Source organism: Equus asinus, chromosome 16 (assembly GCF_041296235.1).
Source record: "Equus asinus isolate D_3611 breed Donkey chromosome 16, EquAss-T2T_v2, whole genome shotgun sequence".
Taxonomy (NCBI): Eukaryota; Metazoa; Chordata; class Mammalia; order Perissodactyla; family Equidae; genus Equus; species Equus asinus.
In genome coordinates, this window is record NC_091805.1 from 27201090 (window position 1) to 27218010 (window position 16921).

A 16921-nucleotide genomic window follows, 5' to 3' on the forward strand; every position below is an offset into this window, starting at 1 on the left:
AGGTGGTAGGTGGGGGGAATGTATTACATGAATACAGATATCTCACAATCCAAAAGCAGCACTGCAGCGAGGCATCAGGAAGGACTGGAAACCAAGAAATGGAACGTCATCAGAACTCTGGCTCAGGTGTTCTCACCTTTACCTCTCTCTGTACCTCTGCTTTACTCTTCTCTTCCACAGTCCACCATCTGACAGCTCTGCGTTTATATTATCTCGGTGCAGTCCTAATTCTAAACTGTCTTTCTTAAACTAAGGTACTTCCTTCCTTCTGGGAATTTGGACTTAGGCCTGAATGAAAGAAGGTCACCTTGGTTCCTGATAATTTTGCTGTCAGGAAAACAGTGGCCAGAATGGAGGTCTGAGGAGAATGTAATATAAATAGAACAAACATAGCCTACTTCCGTGATGTGGGAAGGGGGTCATTGAAAGCTAGGCAGAAACCCTTCTTCCTTTTTTATATCCAAACACAAGGAAAATGGAAAGCACTTCCCTCTAAAATACAGTATAACATCAATAATGGTAACATTTAGAATGCACTTTATTAATTTACAAAACATTTTCACATACACTTTTTTCATTTTGTTTGCTTATTAACACAACCATTTAAGCAGGTATTCCCCCAATTTTATTCACAGATACTTAATGAGGACGTACAGTGCACCACTTTCAAGATATTATATTTTGGAGGCAGAATGATAGGACATGCTGACATATTGGACAGGGAGTGAGGGAAAGGGAATAATCAAGAATGGCTCCTAGGTTACAGTCTTGAGGAACCTGGTGGATGAACAGATGGCAGTGCCACTAACTGAAATGAGGACTGGGAGAAAAATACATACAGCAGATGTAGGATGGAGAAAGGGAGAAGAGATCATAGTTTGGATATGTTGAATTTTACTGGCCTAAGAAACATGCAAATGGAGATGTTCAGTATACCTCTTGATACGTAAGTGGCATTTAAAGTCACAAAAATGGATAAGATCACCTAGGAAAAGAATGTAGACAGAAAAAGGGAGGCCTGTGACTGAGTCTTAGATAACCCCAACATTTAGAAGTCAGAGAGCGGAAAAAGGGTTAGGAAAATACTATGAAAAAACAGCCTTTGAGAAAGAAGGCAAGTCAGGAAGAGTAGCGTCATGAAACGTGTTTTCATTTGCTCATTAAACACAACTATTTAAGCACGTATTTTAAGGGCAGGCTTAAAATTTTTTAAAAAGTGATCAGTGGCATTGAATACCAAGAAATACTGCTAAGAAATACTGTTAGCCTCATATTACCAATTTGGAAACTAAAGCTCAGAGAAATTGTAATTTGCAAAGATCACAAGAGGCAGTACATATCAGAGCCAAGAGCAGAACCTACATTTCTAACTCAAATGCTTTTTGTCTAACTTTTTATTTAAGTATATGTAAAAACTAAATTTTCCTTTTTGTCTTTTTATTTAAGTATATGTAAATATAGTAAATGTACAGCACAATGAATTCTCACATACTGAACACACTCTTGTAACCAATATCTAGATCATACAACAGAAAATCATCAGCACCCCCAAAAGCCAATCTTGTGCCCCCTTTCAGTCACCTCTGCCAAGAGTATCCCTTATCCTGACCTGTTTTCTCTCTCTCTGTTTTTTTGGTGAGGAAGATTGGCCCTGAGCTAACATCTGTGTCAAACTTCCTCCATTTTGCATGTGGGATGCAGCCACACCATGGCTTGATGAGCGGTGTGTAAGTCTGCGCCCAGGATCCAAGCCCGTGAACCTCAGGTCATCGAAGCAGAGCATGCAAAGAGAAGCACTACACGACTGGGCCAGCCCCTGCTTACCCTGACTTTTAATAGCATAGATTAGTATATTGGTTTTCTAGGGCTGCCATAACAAAGCTCCATAAACTGGGTGGTTTAAAACAACAGAAATTTATTCATTTATGGTTCTGGAGGCTAAAAGTCAGAAATCAAGCTGTTGGCGTGGACATCTTCCCTCTGAAACCTCTAGGGGAGGACCCTTCCTTTCCTCTTTTGGCTTCTGATAGCTCCAGGCATTCCTTAGCCTGCGGCAGCATAACTCCACAATCTCTGCCTCTGTCTTTGCATGGCTGCTTCTCTCTGGGTCTCGGTCTTCACACTGAGTTCTCCTCTCTGTGTCTGTGTATCTTTCCTCTGCTTATAAGGGCACCAGTCATACTGGATTAGGGTCCACTCTCATCCAATATGACCTCACTTTAACTTGACTACATCCACAAAGACCCTATTTCCAAATAAGGTCACATTCTTAGGTACCAGGGATTGGAATGTCAATGTGTGTTTTGGGGGGACACAATTCAACTCATAACAATATTACCCATTTTTGTAATTTATATAAATGGATTCATACAGTATTACCCTTTTTGTGTCTGGCTTCTTTTGCTTAGCATTATGTTAATGAAATCCATTTATATTTTTGTGTAGTCATAGGTCATTCATTCTCATTGCTCTATAGCAGGAGTTGGCAAACTATGGTCCATGGGCCAGCGACCTATGTTTTAAATAAAGTTTTATTGAAAAAAAAGTTTTATTGGAACACAGCCATGCCTATTCATCTATTTAGTGTCTATGGCTGCTTTTGAGCTACAGAGAAAGTTTCATAGTTGTGAAGGAGACCATATGGCCTACAAGCCTAAAATATTTACTATCTGGCCCTTTAAGAAAAAGTTTGCGGGGCCAGCCTGGTGGTGGTGCAGCCCTTAAGTTCACACATTCCACTTCAGCGGCCTGGTGGTTGGGATCCCGGGTGCAGACATGCCACCCCTTGGCAAGCCATGCTGTGGCAGGTGTCCTACATATAAAGTAGAGGAAGATGGGCATGGATGCTAGCTCAGGGCCAGTCTTCCTCAGCAAAAAGAGGAGAACTGACGGCAGATGTTAGCTCAGGGCTAATCTTCCTCAAAAAGAAAAAAGAAAAAGTTTGCCAACCTCTGTAGAGTTCGAATAGGTCAATATACCACAATTTATTTGTCCATAGAACTGCTGATGTTCATTTGGCTGGTTTCTAGTTTAGGGCTAATGATAGTAGTACAATGAACATTCCACAATATGTCTTTTGGTGAACATATATGTACACTTCTGTTGGGTATACACCTAAAAGGGGAACTGTTGGCTCATAAATATGCATTCATTAAGCTTTAGTAAATAGTGCTGGTTTTTCAAAGTAGTTGCAGGAATTTATACTTATATTAGTGATGGGGAGCAATGATTGTTACACATCTTCATCTCATTGTAGATTAATTTTTATTCCTTCAATGCCTAATGAAGTTAAATACCCTTTCATATGTTCTTGACTGCTTGATATCCTCTATTTTGAAGTATCTGTTCAATCTTGTGCCCATTTTTCTAATACCTTATTTTTTAATAGACACAGGAGTTCTTTATATATTACATATAATAACTCTTTGCCAGTCTATTAGTTTGCTAAGGCTGCCATAACAAAGTACCACAGACTAAGTGGCTTAAACAACAGAAATTTATTTTCTCACAATTTTTGAGGCTACAAGTCCAAGATCCAGATGTCGGCAGGGTTGGCTTCTTCTGAGGCCCCTTTCCTTGGCTTACAGATGGCTGTCTCTCCCTGTATCTTCACATGGTCTTCCCTCTGTGTGTGTCTGTGTCCCAATTTCCTCTTCTTGTAAGGATACCAGTCATATTGGACTACAACCCACCCTAACAACCTCGCTTTAACTTAATTACCTTTTTACAGACTATCTCCAAATACAGTCACATTCTGAGGTACTGGAGGTTAGGAGTTCAACATATCAATTTTGGGAGGACACAATTCAGCCAATAACAGCTGTATTGTAATTTTTTTCTCACACTCTGTGGTTGTCTTTCTCTTTCTTAGTGGTGTCTTTTGATGAACAGAAGTTCTTAATTTTAACATAGTCAAATTCATCAAATGTTTTTATAGTTAGCATTTTTTGTGTCCTGTTTAAGAAATCTTCCCATCCAAGGTCTTGAAGATCTATTTTTTCTCCTAAAAGTTTTAATGTTTTCCTTTCACGTTTAAATAAGCCATATATTTGGAAATAAGTTTTGTGTAGAATGTGAGGTCAGGGTAAGGATACAATTTTTTCAGATGGACTCCACTTGATCTAACACCATTTTTTAAAAAGACCATCCTTTTTCCACTGCATGGCACAGTCACTTTTGTCATAAATAAATATCTGCAGGTACCCTTTTGGACTCTCATCTATTCCACTGGTTAATGCATCTATCTTATACTTATATTACACTCTCCTAATATCTATTGTTTAATAACATCTTGCTATCTATCTAGTAAAGCAAGTTGTCCGGTTTTGTTTTTCTTCTTCAAGTTTACCGTGACTGTTCTTGTTCTTTTTAATTCTCACGTGAATTTTACCATCAGTTTGTTGTTTCAGAAAAAAGAAAAAAAAACCCTGCTGGGATTGGGATTGTACTGAATTTAAAGATTAATTTGGAGAGAACTGACACATTTACAATATTAAATCCTCTATTTGAATCCACCTTTATAATATTAACCTCCACTATTTGAAGCATCTACAGAGCTGCTTCACTCTATTTATATAGTTAATTATCAGACGTATAGTCTTGCCTCTCTGCAGGTCTCCTAATTTCTCATTGTATACAGACATTGTGTCTGTAGATTCCAGGTTATGTTACATTCCACCAGAGAGGGTTTCCTTTTTCTCTGTCAGGCAAGCATGTGAGGGGTTGATCACATAAACCCCTTTCCAGGGCGTGGCCTGCCAAGGCTTTTAAGAACCAACGGGTCTTTGACTTTTCAGCCCTAGATTGGTTCTCTCCTCTCCGGAATTTTAGTTTCTTCAATCTGCTTTCACAGATATCCTAAAAATTATCATTTTTATAACTTATATAGGCTTTTATAGTTGTTGCTGTGGGACCACTGGCCTGCCACAAACTACTGCATTTTACCCAGAAATGGAAGCTCTTCTGTGTTCTTTAAAGAGGAAGAGATGAGTGCTCATGAGCTCACAGAACAGTTCTATACGTGCTCTTGCTGCCATCCTTCACTGCAGTTACTATTTATCAGAACTACCAATACCATTCAGAGCATGACTGTCTAGAGTACTTTGGTAGGAGTTGTTGTTCTCACATTCCCCAATACCTGTTAACTGCTCCCCTTTCTGGGCCAAGGGAGTGAAAACAGAACCAAATTAATGAGGAAGAGCTGGATGATAGACTGCCTGTGCCTCAAACATTAACATTTAGTGTTTGTTTTATAGATCTGACTATGGAATCATGTAAATATTTTAGATTACTATAAAAAAAACCTTAAAAACTATTCTAACAATATAAAATAAATTAAATATAAAACAAAAATTAAAAGAATACACGTATACACTTGGTGGCACAGCCACACATAGAAGACCTATTCCAAGCAATTTTAAAACAGAGTAATTTGATTATACATGCCTATTGAGATCCTTCTAAAAATATTTGCAAAAAAACCTTAAACTATTTTTAATAATCACATTAAGAGTGGTAGTTTGGTGTTGTTATTCTGAGACTATCTGTTGTGTGTATAAAGGGGAATAAAGAAAATTAGTGTCATTCTATCATTTTTGGAATCATTGAAAACCAAATTTGTCAGCATGGCAGAAAGGAGAAACAGATAATTAAGTTTAAGGATAAGCCCTGTAGCCCTGAATTTGATTTCAACATTTAAGTATGAATTAATTATGTATATCTTTAAAAACAAAAAAAATCACATATTTCCTAATTCTGTACATCCAAGCAATAATGGCATCCAACTCAGTGGCAATGAGCTCCCCTAGTACACAGACTGTGATGTTATAAAACTATTTATCATGAAAAGAAACAAAGGATCCTTGGAGAAAAGGCCTAGTACAGGTCTGGGGCTAGAAATCTACAAGACAAGCCTGTAACCTCATATCACCCCACACAGCAAGGAAGCTGTCAAAACTACTAGCGACGTATCAAATGGATTCAGGAGCCAATCTGGTGTTTCTAGATGGTATCAAGATGATATATCTATAACATTTATAAGATAGTTAGCAATATGAACATTAACTCACTACTAGATGATATTAGTTACTATAGATCCTTCTCAACTTATGATGGAATTATGCCCTGATAAATCCATCGTAAATTGAAAATATAAATTGAAAATGCATTTAATATACCTAACCTACCGAACATCATAACTTAGCCCGGCCTACCTTAAATGTGCTCAGAACACTTACATTACCCTACAGTTGGGCAAAATCATCTAACACAAAGCCTATTTTATAATAAAGTGTTGAATATCTCATGTAACTTATGAATACTGTACTGAAATTGAAAAACAGAATGGGTATATGAATATAGAATGGTTGTAAGGGTTTCAGTTGTTTACCCTCGTGACTGTGAGGCTGACTGCAAGTTGTGGCTCGCTGCCGCCACCCAGCATCATGAGAGTATCGGTATCGTACTGCATATCGCCAGCTCCAGAAAAGATCAAAATTAAAAATTCAAAGTATGGTTTTTACTGAATTCGTATTGCTTTCACACTATCGTAAAGTTGAAAAATCTTAAGTTGAACCATCGTAAGTCAGGGACTGCCTGTATTAGCTTTTTGTGTATAAGAGTAAAGTAGTTAGGATTTTTTTCTTAAATCTTTATCATTTACAAATAAATACTGAAACATTTACAGAGGAAATAATATATCTGATTTTCTTCAAAATATAGAAGGGGAAAACTGAAGAGAGGTATAGATGAAACAATATCAGCCATGAGTTGATAACTGTTTAAGGTGGGTGCTGAGTAGATGAGTGTTCATTATACTCTTCTGTCTACTTCTGTGTATGTCTGAAATGTCCCACAATGAAAAAAAATTTTAAGTTCATTGTCACCTGGTTTGCCTTATCGAATCTGTAAATTCTTATACATCACTTACTCTCCCTCTGACAGTGGCCCTCAGAATGGAGTAGGGGGGCCGGCTCCGTGGCCAAGTGGTTGGGTTCACACTCTCTGCTTTAGTAGCCCAGGGTTTAGCCGGTTCGGATCCTGAGCGCAGACATGGCACTGCTCATCAGGCCATGTTGAGGCGGCATCCCACATGCCACAACTAGAAGGACCCACAACTAAAGTATACAACTATGTACTGGAGGGATTTGGGGAGAAAAAGCAATTTAAAAAAAAAAAGATGATAAAAAAATGGAGTGGCTATGAAAAAGGGGAAATGTATATCAAAAAACTAGTCAAATCATTTCTGCTCCAAATAGCACCCTAATTTGACAAATATTAACTATAAGAGAGAATTCCTATTATATATTATTAATGCAATCATTATGAAGCCTAAACATCTAATTCTAGAGTATCCACAATCTGAGTGAAACAGGACTATAACAGTGATGCTCCTCCCTAGCCATTTCTTTGCTTTAATGCGAAATAGAAATAAATATAGCTATTTACCTTTATTGGATCCTACGACAGTAGATCCATCTGAATGTGTAGAATGGGAAATCTCTGTTTCTGATTTTTTTCGAATAATTATTTGATTTCCAAACCTCTTGGGTCCTAAATAAAAGACTGCAAATTTCTGCTGAATATCAAGTCCAACTGGAAAAACAAAAAAGTATACAGGCACTTATTTAAATCATATAATTCTATACATGAGACCATTTATTTGTTTTTATATCTCTTATATTTTTATACCTTTTTGAGCTAGAAGGGCTAACAAGTCCAGGAAATAAAAATGCAAAAAATGTATATAACAAATGAAAATTAATGCATCTATCATCATAAAAATAAAAATCAATGTTTCTACAATAATTAAAATTTAACCATCATGGAAAATAATAAATCTATAAATTAACAGATAAAATTGTAATTTTGTTATCCTAGTCCATGCTATCTTTACACACCTAAATACATGAAGCTTCCTTTAAAATTATTCATATTACTTAAATAAATTACTTTGACACAATATCATTTATAATGTTTTTCTGATCCAGCATAAAGGAAATAACTTTTAAATTATTTTACCATATTTTTTACATTCATGTCTTCATTAATTCAATGAACTTACCATATTCAGAACTAATTAAATTTATGCTAAGATCTTCAGATTTAAGAGCTCTCTTCACATCAACCTTTTTAACCCAATTTCCAGCTTTTAGCAAAACAGAATCCCTGAAAAAGAGTAATACATTGTTTAAATAGTGATCCAAACACTAAATGAAATAATATATTAATCTTCAAGGGCTAATTAATCCTAAGATAGGTCCTATCTGATGTCTGAAATCAGTACTGAAAACTACTTTCCCCAAATTCTGAGGAGGGAGAAATGGAGTATCAGTGGAGCTACCGTGACCATAATTTTCTTAACTACTTGTTGACCCAACAGCTGATGCCAAGTTGCACTGACTCATTTCAGGCCCACCTCATCACAGAGTTGCTATCAATAACCCATAAACTTGCCCCTAAATCACACCACTTTAAAATGGCTATACATAAGTTACATGGATTTGTGAGAACTTCAATAGTATCTTTAAAATTGCTATGAAATAGTTTGCATCTAATAATATCACAAACAAACCAGCAAGCAATTTTGTGATTGAACTTATTTTATTATTTTAGTCTCATATAGTCAAGGCCGTCATTAGATTTAGTTGTCAGAGAAAGTACGGATTCATACAATGATATATTCTCTATAAGAGAGTCATGGCTGTTTGCAGGAGAGTAGTCACCAGTGAAAGGGATATCCTGTCAGTCACTGCAGTCCCTTCAGGAACCTTGTATGGGACATTTTAGGAAGGTATTTTCCAGTACACTGGCAACAATTAGGAGATTCCTATTTCAGAGGCACTGCCATTCCTGAACTTACAAGTACAGTAATATGGTTAGGAGCATAGGCTCTGGAGTCAGAATGCTTGGGTTCAAACCTAGACTTTGCTATAAACTACCTATATGACCTTGGACAAACTGATTAAACTCTTTTGGTCTCAATTTCCTCCTCTATAAAATGTAGGTAATGATAGCACCTGTCTCATGCAAGGATTAAACAGTTCAATACTTGGAATTTATGAAGTGCTCAAAAAATATTAGCTATAGCTATAACTGATATCCTTAGTTTGCTTATGACATCCTGGGAAAAAATAATAGTGTTAGAAAGAAGGCTGAAGTAAGAATTATAGAATGGATGCTAGAGAACTAGGTATAAGGGAAGGTACCTCTTATATATTTGATCTGATTGCCTGGATCCTACAATGGAGCTATAGTCATTTAGATTTTAATTTGGAAGTAGAAGATATATTTTTAAGTGACTGGGAGGAAGATTACACTCAAAGTGTTGCAAGGTCGTGGATGACTGGAGAAAAGCAACAAAATAAAGTTCAGCAATAGTGGACTTCAGTTACTTCTAAAGGTCATCTATTCATTTGTTTCAAACCATAGTGATAGATTTTACGCTGTTCATTTGAGTACTCAACATAACAATCTAAAACAACAGACCCAATGTTAATATCTTCTTTAACAGACAGCTACAGAAACTACCCCATTATAGTGTCAGGAAAATGTAATTTAACTGATCCCACAGTGATATTATTACTCTTTTGCTCAGCAAAATTTTTCTTTTATAAAATATGCTTAGAAATAAAATCAAATAGAAATTTCACACTTACATAATTTTGTGCTTAAAAACCACTTGATTATCTGCATCACCTATGATTAAGGTAACATAGTGAGAATCTGGTGCTGTCCTTTTAGTCTGTAGCTGTTCAAAGTTTCTTAATATAATGGTCACTAATATTTCTGCCATAGTATCACTATATCTTGCAATCTTTAAAAAAGGATAGGCATAAAAAGCGTTAAAAATAACCTTACTACACAGCTCCAAGTCAGCTATATTCCTGAAAAGCCAATCAAAATATATAAAAACCAGAAAACATTTACCTGTTCCACTTCAAGTTCATATTTTGGTAGATACATCACTGTTTCTTTTATCTGAGTTCCAAAAGGGGGATGTCTATTTAAAATCTAAAAATATTTATATCATTATATTCTTACCACAGTACTAAAAATTCTTTCAGTAAAATATTTTTTAGAGTCAACAGTTTTAATAATGTTTAATACCCAAAACCTTAAGTTAAAATACTTACGACTAAAAGAAGGAAGATCAATTTTTTAGCAGAAATAATGATATAAAAGCGAGGCTTTAGAATTCTTAGATAGAATTCAGATAACACTAGGAATAAGTGAATATTAAATACCAGTTCAAGTTCCCTTGCATCTGTTTCTTCTATTTTTTTAAAGGAAGTCAAACCTGCATTTACCATTGCATTCGACAATGTTATACCTGTGGAAAATTAATCAAATAGCAGTTTTTAAACAATCCATTTTAAACTATATCTATGCTTAAATATTTAATAACTACATTAGTAAAAAAGAAATTTTAAAGATCCAGACTAATAACTAATTTTTAAAGTTTTAAAAAAATGTTTTCAGTTGGATTATTTGGGCTCTGTCATTCAACTGTTCACATTTTTTTTTCAAACTGAAATAAAACATGCATTTGATTTCTAAAACAAAGAGGAACTCTTTGGTTTACATGACAACTCATCTCTTAGCTTTACCATATGTCATCCATAGAGCAAGTACCAAGAGACACCTACTGTTATACTCAGGGTTGAAAAAAAGGCAACACGAATCGGGTATGGGAATACTGCCTTCATGGAGCTATGGCTCTCTAAGCATTTCTGTTTCAGAGATAGAATTCTCTCTATGTTTCTGTACCTGAATCAGATAGTTTTACTCTTCTGCCTAAAATTTCCACTGCCTTTCCATTACTACAGTGACAAGTTCCTTACTATGGCCAAACTCCCTTACCTATATGACTTGACCACAGCCTACTTCTCCCATTTAATTTCCTACCATTCTCCTCTTGCTGACTACTCTCCAGCTACACTGGCTTTAATTTTGTTCCTTAAATACATCAAGTTCACTTCCATCTTTGGACCTTTTCTTTTTCTTTATACTTTAAGAAACTGGAGTTTAAAATTCTTACACTCGTATGAATGAATTTAACCCAATCCTGAAATAGAAAATATTGTCAGAAGCATAAAATTCCAAAATATTACCACCTTGTCTAAGGCACCTATATTACTCACTGGTAAGGGTATGACACTCCTGTTTCCTTATTCATATCTTTAATTATTATTCATTATTCACTATAATCTATACTTAAGGCGCAATTGATATTCATAATTCCTTAATGTTCGTTTTCATTTTCCCTCAAAACTTTTCCTGACTTTTAATTTTTTAGTTTATAAACATTGTTGAAAATCAATTTGTATTCATTATTTTTTTCCTTATGATCAATAAGAACTTAGATTTGCATCTTTGTTTGGATTCTCTCACTTTTCTAGTATATGAATTTTGCTGGGCAATATTTGCTTCTTTCTGTTTAGCTATACTGAGTAAGTGTGAAAAAACACACCTAGTGTGCAGCAATTTGGAACAGACAGAATGCAACAGATGCCCAGACTGACAATATTCTAGAAAGTCAGAATGACTGACTTTTTCAAGTATAATGAAACTTTTACTAGTAATCATTTAATCTAATTTCAAAATTTTCTCTAAGCTTCTATTTTCTAAATGTTGTATGACATGTCTTTCCCAATGCAGAACTCTTGTGCTTGTGGATGGGTGTGGCATTTGCTTTGCCAGGACTTCTGTAGCAAGGTGAGTCTTTACATCAGAAATCTCTCCTCCACTTTGACCTTACTTTCACCAGCCAATCCCCACCTTCACCCCAGCTCCCAGGACTGGTCAGCCCTCTGCCACTCCACTGAGTTCAAACTTAAAGGAAATAAAATGTAGGACTTCCTCACAAAATAGTTGGAGATCTTCATTCAAGGAATAATAAAACAATCCCTAATGACCCATTAGATAATTTTTTTAAAGAATTTATTTTTCTTTTTCTCCCCAAAGCCCCCCAGTACATAGCTGTATATTCTAGTTGTGAGTGCCCCTGGTTGTGCTATGTGGGATGCCACCTCAGCATGGCCTGACGAGCAGTGCTATGTCTGCACCCAGGATCTGAACCAGCGAAACACTGGGCTGCCAAAGCAGAGCACAAAAACCCAACCACCCGGCCACAGGGCTGGCCCCTAGGTAATTTTTTAACATCCCCAAGATGCATATAAAATCGTAAACCTAAAAGGCTATCAGTCATAGAATAACAACTCTCCTTTTAGAGTTCTAGCCATCTAAGAAGGAGTAGGGTCATAAAGCCAAAGGCACCAAACTGGAAAACCCCAGAGTCCTTTAGTCATATTCCAGTCTTTGTAATTGGCATCCTCTAGAGTTTTTCAGTTCAAACCCTTAGCTAAATCCCAATAGACAGGAAATATTTAGGCACAATCTTTTGTCTGTAGAATCTCGATGAAGATCATTACTAATACTCTAGTTATTGAAATAAAGAGAAAAAGTTAAGATATAAAGTGACATAATTTTCTACAATGAACTAGGAATGGCCAGGATTGCTAGCTCTGTACCTTGTCATTGAGATCAAAACAAAATAGTCATAAAAGTGGAAGAGAGAGTAACACATAGTGACCTAAGTACTAAAACAAAATTTCACTCTTGGTTTGAGAACAAATTTTAAAATAAGAGCATTAATTTTTATTAGGTTTTCCAATTGATTTCAAATGGAATCCTTTAAGCAGGAGCCAAAAAAATCAGATTTTCAAGAGAAGTACAGTACCTTATTTAGGCCTACAAACATTTTTTTCCTTAAAGAATCATATAATAATTTTCCGAACAGTGAAATAAAAAATCATTCGCAGACACTGACAAACTGCCTACCTGTATTCAGTACCTACCAATTTTCTCCAGCTGTTTGGATACATGCAGAGAGTTCTCCCAAAGTTTACATCTAAAACATTTCGTTAAAATCAAACTGTTCAACAGTACGGCAAACTTCTTTTCTTGAATAGCCACAAAATCTGACAACCCTAAAACAAAAGTTTACAGTGTTAAATCTAGTATACTAGTTTACTGGAAAAATATTGAAAAATCCATTAATCCTGTAACATACATCTTGTAATTCGTGAGCCATTTCTGAAAATCTTTGAGGTGTCTTGTGTCAAAGCAAAGTCTTGTATGGGAATGCATCCTAGCTGAGCCTGAATAAGACTGAGGGAAAGAAGAAATTTCATTTTAAATTTCCTTTTAAAAATTATTATCTCACAGTATTTGACATCACTGACTGAAGTGTCTCTTCTTAAAATTCCTCTCAGCTCTGATTTCTGTGACACTAGATGATTCTGTTCATTATTGTTGCAAGTCATTGTTGACTTCTTTTTCCCTACCTCTATAGGTCCAGTTCTTATTTCTCTACTCTTCTCTATTCACTCAACCTTTCTTTCTCTCAAAAATCTCATTTCTTCTCAAGATTATCATTATAATCTCTAGATTGATAAATGTCAAATGCTTACAGAGTACTTTCACTTAGACAGTTTCTTTAATCTCAACACATCTAAAATTGTCATATTCTCCTCCAAAACAGTTCTGCCTTTTGGCTCTGTATAGGTGTTATAGAAAAACAATACAATTTGTATAATCAACAAATATTTATTAAGTGCCTACTGAGTGACAAGTATAGAGTTAGGTGCTGAGGATTCTGTTCAACACATGAAGGTTGGTAGCCTATTAGTTGATTATCAGAAACCAGCAGTTGCTTGGCTGCAAAATTTGAGGGGTGGAGGGTAAGAAGGGAGAAAAGGAGTTACCATCCATCGTGCCTACTATATCCCAGGTTCTTTTCTACCTGCTTTGCCTGTTTACTCACCTAACCAGACACTGATATGCAAATCACCCTATGGATCCAAATAGAATTATTAGACATGTATTACTCTCCTGGGGGTCTCCTTATAAGACCAAAAATAGTCAGGTATACAAAAAGAAACTGTAAAATAGTTATATTTTATGGTTTAGTTTTAGCAGACAATACGTGAAAACAGAAAGAAGCAACCAACTCATTTCTCAGAATGGGTGGATATAGCTAAAACTATAGACTAACTACTTCTTTGGGCTATAGTAAATTCTTTTGAAAATTATTTTATATCATCTATTAAGACATGGTTGTAAAGTTAACACAGTTTATTAACAAAGAAGAAACTGAAGGAAAAATGTGGATGGGGTGCTTTTAGTGCTGGATAAATAAATCTCCTTGTGAAGCTATCCAAGGAAGCACAAATGCAGGGTATACACTGAATTGCTAGAGTAAAAATAAAACTTTTGAAGTAGGATTTAACAGCAATATGTCTATTAATAAACAGGACACTTTTCAACATCCTACTTCATTGTCAGAAACCCTATTACAAGCAGTAATAAAACAGGAACCGAAGGGAGGACAGGGGTTTATTCCAGCAGGTACAGAACTTTGACAGGGCTGTCTGTCTCTCCACCAGGCAAGGCCACCTGAGCTTCTCCTCAGTAGAAATAGAAGTCTCACAGCCTCAGGTGAGGTGGTATCTCTGCCACCTCAACTAATGGGGGCAGAGCTGCATGGTAGTTAAGTAATAACTAAATCAAGGTCATTGTAATAAATGAAATAAGGTATTGATTCAGTTTGGATTAGGTTTAACCATGATCAGACTATAGAGGCTTAAATACAACTGGTTTATTCTCTCTGTAAAAGGAATCCATAGTTAGGCAGTCCAGGGCTTGGTATAATGGTTCTTCAAGTCACCAGAGACCCAGAATCCTCTTATATTTCTGCTCTGCCATGTACAGTTTCCATTCTCAGGCTATCTCATGGACTAAGATGACTGCTAGAGCTCCAGTCATTACACATACACTCCACACAGCATGTAGGAGGAAGGGGGCAGGGAGACAAGAAATGATGCCCTGTTTATCACCTGGCTCCATTTCCTTTAAGCAGCCATCTAGGAAGACTAGCACAATTCTGCCTACATCTCATTAATCACAGGGCCACATCTAGTTACAAAGTTGACTAGTAAATGTAGACTTTTTCCTGTGTAGGTAAGAATAGATTCTGGGATAGTCAGCTAGCAGTTTCTGCCATAGGTATGTAAAGCATCTAATGTAGTGCCTGGAACACAGCAAAAATTCAAGAAATAGTTATTACTAATTATTATTATTACTAAAGAAGATCAAATCTATGAGAAAAACATAACTGGTTGAGCTACTTAAGATCTGATCTCAGCTCCCTCAGTTAGTAAACTAATAAAAAATGGTATCAGAACTCCCCCCAAAGACTTCCGTATCCTGGCCAACTTAGCAAAGGAAGGATTGTTCAGAAAAGGTCTGTGTATAGAAAGAGTAGAAATCCTTCAAATGAAGAGGAGTTAAAGGTGTACTATGAAGCTGTATAGCTTTCTCTTGAGAGGAGAATAAAGTTATTCTGAAGCCATTTTCTCTGACTAAACATAAGAATGCTCAAAGAAACAACTTAGAGAAAGGATCAAGTTGGCACATGGAGTCTTCTATATATTTATTCCTCTTCAAATTCCATGAAATGATGGACTTACATGTATGTGTGCTTATGTATGTGTGTCTCCATCCATAAAACTACAGGAAAGCAAGAAAGTATGCCATTAGTGGATCAGAAAGTTGAATGTTAGAAATCAGATCTATAAAGAAGATCAAATCTATGAGAAAAACATAACTGGAAGAGATTATCCCTAATGCATGCAGAAGAATCAAGATCAAGAAGGAGAGAGGGTCTTAAGACATTTGAGCAATTCACTGGAAGGCCATATTCTGAGCAGTTAGATTAGTCTGCCCCTGCCACTCTCTCTCATTTGTGGAAAACATTAGGCAGCTGTGGTACGTATTGAGAGGCTAAAGCAAGGATTATAGGCACTGAGGCCAGAGAGGCAGGGCAGTGCTCCAGGTAGGTACCAAACCCCCAGGAGATAAGAAAACTTTATTCTTAGATTACAAGATATTTCCACATTTTTATGGCAGCAAATTAACTAATTCTCCACAATCATTAGAGATGGTAAGTAACAGAACAGGCAGGCAAAAAGATATTTACAAATACAAAAGCAAACAATGAAGAACTACCTAACATTTGAGAAAAAACGACCACCATAAAAAAAATACAATTTAATAAATAAAATAATTGACAATTGAGGAAATGGAGGTATCAGTGCACAGAAAAAAAGTTTCCAAGTATAATCGATTTATATAATTAATATTTTCAGAAGATTAGAAATATCATGTACATTTTAGAAGTCAAGCAGAGATCAGTAAAATAAAAATTTTATCACTGAAAAAACGCAGATAAAACTGAAGAGCAAACTAGTGAGATGGATGAATAAACTAAGATATTCTCCTAAGAGCCAATAAAAAGAAAGAAGAGATAAAAAATATGAGAGAAAGTATAAAATGTGGTGGAGAGTCAGAAGTTCCAACATTTACCAATCAGAGTTCCAGAAGAGTGAACAGAGGAGAGAGAAGAAATAAATTAAATTATAGAAGAAAATTTTCCAGAGCTGAAGAAAGATACAAGTTTACATACCAAGAGAGTCCCCAGAGTGTTATGCAAAATAAAAAATAAAGACACAACAGCCAGACCTTCAGGGAAATATCGTAACACAGATAAGGATTGGATTACCAAGAATGGATGCAAGAAGAACAGTATCAGACAAAGTTCTGAAAAAAGCTTTAGTCAAACTCATTCAAATGAGAGGGCAAAATACATTTCAGGCTTACAAAGACCCAGAAAATTACTGGAGAATGTATCCAGAAGAATAAACTATATATCTAAGGAAAAGGAAGACAGAGATCTTCAAAAAGCAGGAAGTAAGCAAAGAAAAAAATCAGTGAAAAAATCTTAGGTAAGTCTATAATTTTTAATGCACAGTAAAATATTTTAAAATTCACAACCTGGCACTTACAATCCCGGATGATCTGA

The 16921-nt window shown here is 35.8% G+C and overlaps 1 protein-coding gene across 6 annotated transcripts in view; it reads right to left on the minus strand.

Annotated features, from left to right (window-relative positions):
- The window catches only part of HFM1 (helicase for meiosis 1), a 104790-nt gene that overhangs the window by 22461 nt on the left and 65408 nt on the right, over positions 1–16921 (minus strand). For 4 of the 6 annotated variants that reach the window (XM_070486817.1, XM_070486815.1, XM_070486816.1 and 1 more), the window contains 7 exons: positions 13073–13170; positions 12858–12989; positions 10134–10330; positions 9928–10011; positions 9657–9814; positions 8063–8166; positions 7447–7593 (listed from right to left, as the gene is read on the minus strand). In XM_070486817.1, coding sequence (XP_070342918.1) covers positions 7447–7593; positions 8063–8166; positions 9657–9814; positions 9928–10011; positions 10134–10330; positions 12858–12989; positions 13073–13170 — 920 coding nt within the window. The remainder of the gene's footprint in view (positions 1–7446; positions 7594–8062; positions 8167–9656; positions 9815–9927; positions 10012–10133; positions 10331–12857; positions 12990–13072; positions 13171–16921) is intronic. The other 2 variants (XM_070486818.1, XM_070486819.1) reach the window with 2 other exon arrangements.